The 11,716-nt window shown below is 39.8% G+C and overlaps 1 protein-coding gene across 2 annotated transcripts in view; it reads right to left on the reverse strand.

Annotated features, from left to right (window-relative positions):
• Window positions 1-11,638, reverse strand: part of lig3 (ligase III, DNA, ATP-dependent) — a 17,007-nt gene extending 5,369 nt beyond the window's left edge. For both annotated transcript variants that reach the window (XM_028030457.1, XM_028030456.1), the window contains exons 1-16: window positions 11,512-11,638; window positions 9,970-10,505; window positions 9,106-9,234; window positions 7,611-7,847; window positions 7,367-7,518; window positions 5,882-6,048; window positions 5,675-5,752; window positions 5,436-5,604; window positions 4,734-4,889; window positions 3,951-4,082; window positions 3,790-3,869; window positions 2,425-2,512; window positions 2,271-2,348; window positions 1,365-1,488; window positions 515-657; window positions 351-425 (exon numbers count right to left, since the gene is read on the reverse strand). In XM_028030457.1, coding sequence (XP_027886258.1) covers window positions 351-425; window positions 515-657; window positions 1,365-1,488; window positions 2,271-2,348; window positions 2,425-2,512; window positions 3,790-3,869; window positions 3,951-4,082; window positions 4,734-4,889; window positions 5,436-5,604; window positions 5,675-5,752; window positions 5,882-6,048; window positions 7,367-7,518; window positions 7,611-7,847; window positions 9,106-9,234; window positions 9,970-10,477 — 2,316 coding nt within the window. In that variant the 5' untranslated portion in view covers window positions 10,478-10,505; window positions 11,512-11,638. The remainder of the gene's footprint in view (window positions 1-350; window positions 426-514; window positions 658-1,364; window positions 1,489-2,270; window positions 2,349-2,424; window positions 2,513-3,789; window positions 3,870-3,950; window positions 4,083-4,733; window positions 4,890-5,435; window positions 5,605-5,674; window positions 5,753-5,881; window positions 6,049-7,366; window positions 7,519-7,610; window positions 7,848-9,105; window positions 9,235-9,969; window positions 10,506-11,511) is intronic.
• Window positions 11,639-11,716: the final 78 nt, after the last annotated feature.

Genomic DNA, 11,716 nt, shown 5'->3' on the forward strand with positions numbered 1-11,716 from the left:
ATCTTTGAAATGTCGAATTGCACAATGATATGGAAACTCAGCTAGTGACGAAGACTATTCTGACTGGAAAACATCTGCAACTTTCTCAGCATTCATTTAAGTCATAGTTTATACAAATCTGATCATAAACATTTGTGTGATAGAATCCTGCTCCTCCTCCATGGGAACAGTGTGGTTTAGCAACCATGACTCATTGCGTAGTAACGGCACCAGCAGATGCACATCACTGGCTATCGTGTCTAATGGATGATGTCCTATCTAGTAATGTACATCTATACATCTAAAGGTTCACCAGGACTGGACTTGAAGACCTCTACTCTTACCCGGATGTCAGCATGTTAAAATCTCACCTCAGGGTCACGGATAATAAAATCAGGATAATAGTTCTTGACAATTTTCAACCAGCTGGGAATTTTCCCGGGTTCCTGCACACACAGAGACATGACAGATTAATATTTGTCAGTATTGCATCAGCTCCATATTCCAGCAGCCTCTAAGTGGGTCCTCCTCTGACCTTGCTGATTTTGATCACATCCAGCTCCTTCTGGAGTCGGGCCAGCATGGCGTCATCGTATCCTCCGGAGCACTTGGTCACCGTGCACCACTTCTTCGAGTCCGGGTCGTAGCAGCCCATCAGAAAGCTAGACATGATGCCCCCTGGTGGACAAAAAGGGGGATTTATTCTCCCCTCTACCTCCCTACATTTGTTGTTCCTGCTTTTTTACGTCGTCTTTAAACCTCGTGAGATGTTTCATTAGCCCTGCTTTGAGAGTTGAACCCCCGTTGTTGTGTTCCCAGTTTTATTTCACACCCATTACCCCCCCTCATAAATCTCCCTCTCCCAGTGGCATCCTCGCCTTATGCATTACATTACATCTGCATATTTTTCACATGAAGTACTCCGATGCTCATTTGTATTCCCAGCACAGTACTGTGTTGCACTGCTGCCAGCAGAACGCGCAGTCCTTCTTTATGCACTCAGTGACCACAAAAAAGTCAAAGAACCCCCCCCACAAAAAAAAAAAAAAAGAGTCCTGACAGAGAAATGTATCAATTACATTGGCAAGGTGTTGGTGAGATGGTGGCACTGCAAAAACAAAGACTTACTAAGTACCGTAATGTCTAGTTTCTAGTGCAAATATCTTAGTACACTTGAACCAAGACAAAACAAACTGACAAGTAACTTTTCAGCAAAATATATTAGCTTGTTTTAAGTCGATAATTCCTTAGTATTGATGAAACAGTGCTAGTTCCATTCACAGATTATTTCACTTTTGACATTTTTCCAACATTTTTTAATTTAATGTGACGATGAGCACATCTAAACATCTCACAGGAATATTTGATCTCAACCGTTTACAGACCGTTTGATCCTTTTCCGTAGAAGGCACCGAGCACCACCAGGTCTGCTGTGTCGGCCATCGCTCCCTCGTTCAAATAATCCTTCTTCACCTTCAGCCAGTGTCGCTTCCCCGGCTCATAGCTTCCCTGAAACACAGAAGAAGCCTCGCTGGATTAATTCACCACTTCAGCTACAGCTGAAACCAGAACCTTAAAGACATTGAAACACACATAACCTTGTTATTTTCACCATCTGACATGAAATCAGACCAAGGTTTGACATTAGGATTCTAACAAACCTAATGTTTTAGGTTTGAAGACTGTGAATGCGTAATCAAAGTCTGATTACACCAAGTCTGAAAACACCAACTCCAGTCCACCTAGAAACTTAGGTGTCAGTTCGGTTTGAATGCATATGTGAATGAATGCCAAGCAGGCTGGAGACCGCTCCAAAAGCAGGAAGCGATTACAGCACAGGGCATTCTGGGCAAATACAAAACAAACATGCTAGTCTGGCACCAGCGGGAGAAATGGCTTGTGGTCTTTTACCAAAGACAAAAGAGAAATCATACAACCGCTAAACTCTGATGCCACTCCATTTTTGTTTACATCTTGTGAAGAAGGAAGTTGCGCTCAGAGGTTTTCATGGTTTCTTCAGTGGTTCTTGGGGCAGCGCCACCACAGGCGAGGAGGGGAACAGGTTTTTCAATGGAATGGGTCAATATTAATCAAACCTTTTCATTGAAGATATTTTAGAATGCAACTGTGCCAAATACTGAGAAAATGTGTGTAAACTTCTATATTTGAAGGAATTGAAGAAAAAAAATTTGCAAACAGACACCATCTTGCTGATCCAAGCAGACCTAAAGCCTACAGGTTTCAACTGTTCACTCACAGATCAACCCGACAACGTTTTTCTCTCCACTGACCTTTACGTCTTTCAGCACCAGGCCTTCCAGTCCTTCTCTGATGACGCGAGTTATCATCTCCGCCAGGTCTCCTGCCCTCTAAACCGCACACAGACAGGATATAAATCCGCAGGTTTATGCAGAGACGAAGCAGAAAGCCTGACTCAGCACTTACCGTGACGTGCTTCATCTCTGAGAAGAGGATCCTGTTTGGGACTTCCACCATGTTGTCGTCCAGGAACTTCCTGCGTTCGCAGAGCGGCCTGGAGGACACGGCGCCAGTAGAGAAGAGTAAGCCAACTTCAAATTATTCATTTGTGTGTGGGATCACCAAACCGCAGATTACAGCCAGGTTAATTCCCTCCACATTTTCCTTTTCAAAACTCCAAAATCTACATTTTCTGTTGATTTCTGGGCTATTTTTGATCGCACAAGTAGGAGAAGAGGGATTGACTTAAATGCTGTACAATTTTCAACTTGACTTAACTTCATCTTGACAGCTTATAAAGGTGAGAAAAATTAATTCATGTTTTTTTAGTACATTTCTCAGATTGAAAAGTAAGAAATTTTCTAAATAAACAAACTCTAATTTTGAGACTAATCTCAGGAATTTTCTCAAAAAAACCCCAAAAAACTTGGAAATTTCTGAGATTCAAAAGTCAAACTTCTGACTTTTGAAATTTGATCAAATTATATTTTATGCCTCTTATTTAGTGGAAATCTTGATGTTGATGAGACTTTCTCCAAAATGATAACCTTTTTCAATCTTTATAGCTCCACTGTTGTGATTGAGGCTCTAACATTCACAATTAACATTGAAATAAAATCCAGTCCAAGATCTGGTTTGAGGTGATTCCTCTGGAACCTGTTAGAGGAAAAATATCCCAACTTCAGAAGATGTGCTTTTAACTTAACAGTGGTCTGTGGTTCCTCCTGTCAGTATGACAGTCAGGGTGAGGAGGTGCCATGTTAGAAAGACGAATTGGAAGCTGCAGGATCTTCAGAACAAACAGGTCATGATGCTAGGCCCACTGATTATCTTAGTGGAGACAGGATCAATATAATCAGTTTAAAAGCTAAAATGAATGGTTATATGCCAGACATGAAAAACTAGGATGCACTCCAGGCCAGGATGTTCAGAATTTAGGTCTCATGGCATCTCGCTGTGTCAACATTGCAGCCAGTAGGCTGAGGGAAATACAGCTCCGTTTTGTAGCAGTTCAAGAGCTGCCCAGCTTTTATCGCTTCGCAAAAAAATTAATCAGCACAGAAACTCCAAAGTACACAGAGAAGCTCTATGGTTCCCTCACCAGCATTGCACCTCACTGATATATATATACTTTTGTCATAGCACCCCCAAGAATTTAAAACTACTTTCACCCCTGCTTAAGGGTAACAGGATGCAGTATAGTTGGTGGCAGGTGTGACTTCCAGGAGATAGAAGGATGAAATATAAGGTGTGGTAAACTGTTTATAAATATGAGGATTTGTGTTTATTCAGTTAAATCCTGGTTATTTCATGGAAAAAGGAAAAACTTACCTTTCCATCAAACTCACACCGTTGAAGTAAATGCAGTCGAACACAAACAGACCCACTTTGGCGTCTTGAAAGGCAGCTTTCTGAGAGAAAGAGAAGTTTGAAGTCTGACTACAATGACTGAATCAATAGAGAAAAAGAAAAGAGCAGGGAGAGGTTCTTACCTTGTGAACACCCAGAGTGCCAAACGGCAGCGGTTTGCTGGTCTTTGTGTCAATCAGCAGGACTTCAGCGTCCAGAATCATGCTGTGACCGCCAGGGAAAGCCTGAGGGATGTACTCTTTGAAATGGGCCACCTGAAATGCAAAACTTTTATTATCTTATTGCTCAACATCTGGGAGAAAACATTTCCACATCTGGTTGGATTCAAATAGCTGTGATAATGACTGGTTTTAGGATTTCAGATTCAGATTTTAGGATTTCAAAACGGTAGCGAATTTCTGTCATAAGGTTTAAAACTCTGAGGAGACAGTAGGGAGCCAGGTAGTTGTAGTGAAACTGCTAAAATCCCAACTCTAACTCTGCTTTTCTCACTGGAAATAATTCAGTCACTTCTACTGTGTTTCCATTAATCAGAATAATTGTAAAATCACAGAAAACTGTTGTAATTACACTCCAGTCTCTCCCCCACTTCACTAACCTTTCATTACCATAAACTGTCCAATTACAGACCTTAAGTACTTAATCAGCTGTTTGGATGACAGGCTGAATTGGTAAGGAGCTTCCAGGGAGCTAAAACTGCTCCTCACACACCAAAATAAGTCCAAATTCAAGCTTCTAGAAAACATTTTCTTTTATACTTTAGTCCACACTGCACCTCCATCTAGTGGACAGAGAGCGCAAAAGCATGAGAAGTAACTAGTTTAGGTGTTGTAATGTTGAAACGTGGGACTTTTAAAGTTGCAGATCTTGCAGAGACAAACTGATGCCAGACTAACAGGACCGACCTTGTGGGGCAGCACCGGCTTGAGGCTGCGGCTGAAGTAGCTGAAGGTGTTTCCGTTCTTGTGGACCTGAACGCGCTCGCCGTCGTATTTTATCTCCGAGTACATCCCGTTGGGACATTTCTTCATGGCGTACTCGATGGATTTACACGCCTCGGCCTGGAATCAGACAGACAAGCTTCTATGCGTTTTATTGGATTTTATGTGACAGATCAACACAAAGTTGTGAATATTTGTTGCGTGATGAGAAAAACGGATGATGAATAAGTGTGACATCCGTTTGTTTTCACCACAAAGTAAAACTAATTACAGCTAAAACGATTATTTAAATAATTGTCAACTACTAACGACATCACTTACTGATTTAGTATTGACTAATCTTGAGATCAATCTAAAATTTTCTAGAAAAAAAACTAGGAAATTTCAGAGATTGAGAAGTCAATTTTGAATATTTTCAACTTTTGAAATTCAGGGGAAAAAAAGGATTTCTGCCAAAAAACTGGAAAATTCGTATCTGCAGTGGCCCTAATGTGCTGCCGTATTCAGCCGTACGTCCCCACTCGAAAGAGGTAATAAATGTTAGAACTAAAGAGAGAAATAAGCTTAAGAATGAGAGAGTAACTTAGCAGTCTGTTAACTAAGCAGTGATAGAAAAGGAAACCCAGAAATGTTCATAAAGTGTGATGTCACAGAGTCGGGCCTCACCAGCATCGGCTGGACGGGCGTCATGAGAGACGCCTCCACGGTCAGGAGCTTCCTGGGTCCAGAACCGCTGGTGGCATCCTGCTGGTTCCTCAGAACCCTCTCGATCACGTCGCCAAGGTTACGGGAGGCCTTGAAGGCGTCGTACGCGTTTGGATCTACCGCGTCCAACCTGAGTGAAAGAGCAGAAGTTTGTAAACTCAATCTGTTCATGTAGGCGGCGCACCGGGATGAACACTTACACGTGTTTGGCGCCAGCGCTCATCTTCAAGTCGTGCTTAATTAGCCTGATGATGCATTTCAGGTCGTTGCTGGTGCATCTGGGAAAGAGAAGCAGGATCTTTTCTTCATGGTCACATGTAGCTCAGTCATGCATTTAGTGCAAACCTTAGTTTGCACTAAATGTTCTGGTAGGTTCTGCCTCCCAGTCTGACAGGACAAAATGTTACTTTTTGGCGATGCTCTCCAGCTCGCTCTGCTGCTCGTCCTCCTTTGTGAGCTGAGCGAGGCGCATCAGGAACCCATCTACTTCCTGGATTGTTAGGAGGCTCTTGGCAGCGGGAGGAAAACATTTGCTCTCCTCGAAGAAAATCCTCACAGTTTCTGACACGTCGCCCTTCAGAGAGAAAAAAAACAACAACACAAGAATGGGAGCAGTTTGAAACAGGGATGAACAAATATGACTGTTTGGGCTGAGAGACGTTTTTCTCACTGCTGACATCGCTCCTCTGTTTCAGTTAAACACTCCACAATCCTGCACTGCATTATCACTAGCTATGTTTCCATTAGAGGCTATACGAACTACAGCGTTCATCACTATGCTTAGCGGTAGCATTATAACGATAAAAATGACAATAAGAACTATTTATTAAATCTTTTTTAGACAACTGTATGGCTCTGTGTCACAGCATCACAGCTCCACCAACACAAACACTGCTCTTGAAAACATTCCCATTTGTAATGTGCTTCTTTAGGACACCAGTTACATAATAAAGTGTGATTTGTATCACTAAGCTCTTCAGAGTAAGTTCATTTAATCATATTTGCATATTTATTTATGCTTTCATTAAGCAAACAGTGGAGTAAAATTAATCTTGATATATGGACAGTTTTGGGGACTTTAAACAAATGGAATTCATTGTGACAACAAAAAAAATGTAATTCTCATAAGAAATTTATTACAAATGAAGTTTTTTTTAAAAGTAAATTCACATGATAACTGGATGCTACTGTCACATAACCAACACACTGCTCTCCAGAAACGCATAAAGGCAACAAAATGAAAACAAACATTGGTTATTAGTATCGGCCCAGGAACGATACTTTGACGCAAAAAATAATAAAAAGAACTAAAAAAAAAATCATCTGATACAGATATTGATGTCGATATTTTGTGCATCGCAGGTTCAAAAGATGCTTTCACAGCATTTATCGTATCATTTATCATAAATTTATTGAAATAATTTTGATTTATCATTTTAAAAAAAATCCAGTTAATGAAGCCAAAACCCCCTAAATTGTCCATATTGTTGGGAATTTTAGTCTGCTTTTCCCACTGGTTCTTCAATAAAAGCACCAATGAGTTAAAAAATTTCATTAAATGCAGTTATGACCCACAGTTTAATGATTTAGATCAAACTTCTTTACTTGACTGGTGTCCTAAAGAAGCGTCTAACAAAAAGGAATGTTTTTCAAGAGCTGTATTTGTGTTTGATGGAATAAATAGTTCTTATTGTCATTTTTATTCTTATCACAGTAGTAAAAATATTATGATAAAACTTTAAGTCCACATTCCCCACCTGTATTTTACAGACACGAACATCTATCTGTATCAGTAACCTGAAACGTAGAGGATTTCTCTGAAGGTTTTGTACAGAAAGGGCTAAAAGCCTGACATCATGTTCTGATTTATCCATGAACGCTGCTGGACAGACCTGCTCCAGATCTCGCACCATGTCCTCCTGGTTGGACCTGAATATGCGGCTGAAGAGTTTTACTATCTGCTTATCGTTCAGGTTGTAAACACTTTTAACCACGCCTGGCAGCAGCAGCTTCACCGTCAGGTAAAGATCTCCGTGAAATTTATCTGTTGTATAAAAAAAACACAAACAGGGTAAAATCTCTCAATATAAAAAACAAACAAACAAAAAGAAATAGTAAACTAAAGTTAAGGCCAACCTCCTCCTGTGCCCTTCTTCAGGAACTTCTCTATAATCTGTGTCTTGCTGTTGTAGCTGTTGTTTTCAGCCACCATTGCGCAGAGTTTGCGAAACTCCCTGAAGAGGCAGTCTTTGTGCTGGGCGTCGCAGAGCTGAGTGGACAGGGCGCTGCCGGAGCCGGCTTTGGCCGCCGGGGACGTCGACAGTCCGGGGCTGCTGGAGCTGCTGGAGCTGCTGGAGCTGCCAGCCTTCGCAGCTGATGACAGAGAGCAGTAAAAGAAAAAAAAAAGAACATTTTTACACTTTCTAACTCTGACAAATCTGCCAGTTCTACTCCCTGCGTGGCTTTAGCGCTAAAGTTATGGCCAAAGTTTCAAAACTAAAAGGAATCCTGTTTTTCTGACAATAACGCTTATGCAATAACGCTTGATCATTTGTAGCCAAGGATGCATTTGCATCTAAATAAATACTTCTAAAAGTTGACATATAAAAAGCTCAACCCTTTCTCAACTTATTAAATTGTAGGGCTGAGCTGATTATTTTAATTTAACTGATTAATAATAGGATAGCAAAAGGTGCCTGAGGGTTTTTCGTTTTTGTACATAATTTAAACAAGGTGACTAGCTAATACTACTACAGCCACTCGAGGAGTTCTGGGTAAAACATATTTGCAGACAATGAAGGTTTGTTTTATTTTAAATGCAAAATGCATATTCATTTGACCAGTTTTGGCTTAATTACTACTCAGAGTGTTATTTCAACAAATGGCCTTTTTTTGAGTCTCTATATTCCAGTTAGCAACTAATCAATCTAACTGTGCCAAAAGGAAAAATCACACACGGGAAACACAATCAGTGTTGCCAGATCTTGAGAGGGAAACAAGCAACCAGCTCTATAAAAACAACCCCAAAAAAATCTAAACTGGCAACCACGCAAATCCAAAAGACTTTACAGTGGTTTTACATTTTTCTGTAGAAAGTCAAACCCAAATAATCATCTTCACATTCAAAAGCAAGCCCAAAAAAAACAATTCAACTCAATACATTTGCAATTGACTTTCAGAAAAAGAAAAACAAACAAGCCCAAAGTTGCTTTTAATAAAGCTGACTTGGCAACAATGAACACGTTAAGGGTAAAGTCTCGTATCACTTTATGTGTTTTCAATTTCACACTGATTGGAAAGTACAAAAGAAATGTGTTTGGATCCGACTGCTTCTAGTCCGTTTAGGCGGCCAACAGGTTTCAGGAAAAATCCACAGCTGTTTGTACCTGAAGCCCCTGGTGACCAGTTCATGTCTAAACCATTTGTGTGAAAGTCCTTTTAAAATTCATGCTGTTTATTTAACTTTCACAAAGTTTTAATTCTGTTGTAACCAAAACTTTGCGTTTCTGAGATTATGTTTACAGCAAACTCCATGTCATTTCTCTAAACTGCATCATCAAAATATAATTTCAGGTAAGGGCAGCTCTGAAAGACACTTTAGTGGCATTATTCCAGTGTGAATATATTTTACCTGTGAAGCCAGAAAACTTCCTCGGAGCATTGACAGAAGGGTCAGCAGGGGGCGCCATAAGCTGACCAGTGGTGTTCAACTTGGCCTGGACCTTCTTTTTAGGACTTGCATTGACTTTGGCCATCAGGTCTAAACAAAACAAGAGGTTTGACAACAATAGAAGTTAAAAAAAAAAAAGGAAAAAAAAGACTCGAGCATTAAATTTAGTTTTAGAGAATGACTTCTACGTGCCTTCAGAAGTGTTTTGATTCTCAGTTATTTCACCTCAACCTTAATGGATGTTATGAAGCCAAACTTTTTTTCTACCAAAAGTTAAGAGGTTAACTTTCATGCCGAGTGTGGATGGCATGTATTGATAAACCCGCTGATTTACCAGGTAAGATGGCAAATCTTGAACCAGCAACATTTAAAGATTCATAATGGGGAAAAAGCCAGTGGTTTTACAGGGTTGCTCAAATTTAAGGCTTTTGAAGACCATTATTAATAAAATGTAAGACCTATATCACAGCAGAGATGTACAAAAGAAATGCAGGATGGGATGCAAAACATTTGAACATTTCTGCTGGTTTTTGTAGCTCTTAGCAGCAGCTTTGTGCTTCTCACATTGCTAATGACTCTTGCTAGTAAGTATTAACAGCTTGCTGCTGCTATTCTTAATCGCTTTGAGTAATAAGACATAGCGAGCCAAAATGTCTGCACATAATTCAAACTTTTGCATTTTGCCTATTTAACTTATATAGAATGGGATTTTCATTAACTTAAGGTGAATAAGACATTTTAAGGCCTTAATTTTAGATAAAGGAATTGAACACCCCGTTTAGATTTAGATTAAGGAGTAGGTAATTTATCGGCTGTCTGCTGCACCTGAAACGTGTTTATTAATGAGCTCTTTGTCCTCCTCCTGCAGCTCCTCCCAGCCCTCCAGCTCCGTCAGGTCCTCGATCTTCTTCGTCGTGGCTCTTGCCCTCTCCAGCTTCTCAAATATGCACTTCACGTGATACCACTCTTTCATCTCGCCAGCAGACTCGCTGAAAGGGTTTGGCACGACTTTCCCTATGCGCACGACGCCCTTCTGGATCTTGTCCTTGCATTTCTTGCACCCCGCCGTGCCACGTTTGGCGTATTCCACCAGGAAGCGTTGTTCCGACATATCTAGCCACTCAGAAAAGCACCGGCGAATTGAAGTCCAGGGAGCGTGTCTTTTTTGAAGGTGGTGTTTATGGGATGCTAAGGATTTTCGCTGATCAGAGGTAGATGAAATTGGAAATGTTCTGCACAACGCTGAAGCTTGTTTAAATCGGATTAGTGTACCAAAAGGTTGTCGGCCCACACAGACAGTCTTCTGAACCAAGAAAATAAGATGCCTCTGCATGTAGTTGTGACTGTGAGGAAGTTGGAGCCTAAACCAGAAAAAAACAAATAGTTAAAGAAGAGGCTAATTTTGATCAGTTTCAAATCACACATGAGTAAGAACCAGATAGAAACTGAATGTAGCTGGAAGACACAAATGAAAGGTGGTCAGAATAAGGAGAGGAGTGTAGCAACTGCAACAAACGATTATCATGTGGAACAAACATCCAATAATCAGAGAGGATGCAGTTATATTTTGAGGTTGTGTATAACCTTTCACCCTCAAAGAATTAAAGAAAAATTCATAAATTCAAACTTGTGCACTCAAGGCAAGTCTTCAAGTCACTGAAGTTGTATAGTGTGATATTTCTTTTTTGAAAAGAGATTCGACTTAAAAGAAAATTATGATTTTACATTTTTTCACTGCGGCTGAAAAGAATGTCTCCCCCCCAAAAAACTCTGTAAAGTTTACTATTGTCTTAACACAAAATTGGATCAGCTCTTAAATTTGGATGTCATTTTATTGACGAAGGATTCAGTGGCCTTTCCAAATAACACACACTCCTCTGAAAACTATAAGAGTAGGAAAAGGCTGCCGAGCTCCACAGAAGAAAGTTGGTTCAAACATTTGATAAACTGTTTGCAACATACCTCATATCTTTTAACTGATTTGTCTTTTATTATAAATATTTAATTTATGAAACTTGTATTTGTTTATTTGTTCAATGTTTCGCTGTTTTGACTGAAATCTTAGTATTTTACTTAAACAGAAATTCATCATCTATTAGTATTTCTAGTAAGGACTTTTAGACAGTGTAACTATCCAATTTAATGTATTTTTTTGGTCACGGTCTTTTATTTTCTAAGCGAAAATTTTAACAAAGATAAAAGTAAGCTGAATGCCACAAAGACAACTAGAAATTAGCATTAGCATTAGTTGTAGACAGTACTATCCTGTACTGGCTACAACTGACGTGACAAAATAAACGAAACATAACATTGTTGAACAATATCTAAAATGTAGCCGATAATTACACTTGAATGTTTTTACTGTACCGTGTAGAAGACGCGTAAAAGGAGATGATACAAGTGAACCTGCTACCTCCTCATTGTTATTTAGCAAACAGCTAACCGCCCCGTGTCAGTGGTGCATTTAGACCTACTATATAGTTGTTAGTACTTCCGGTTTTCATTTACAAAATAAAAGTTGTTCAGGAAATTAAAATGAAATGTCACATATTATTATGTAAAATCTTCTGTC

Source organism: Xiphophorus couchianus, chromosome 11 (assembly GCF_001444195.1).
Source record: "Xiphophorus couchianus chromosome 11, X_couchianus-1.0, whole genome shotgun sequence".
In the NCBI taxonomy this organism is placed as follows: Eukaryota; Metazoa; Chordata; class Actinopteri; order Cyprinodontiformes; family Poeciliidae; genus Xiphophorus; species Xiphophorus couchianus.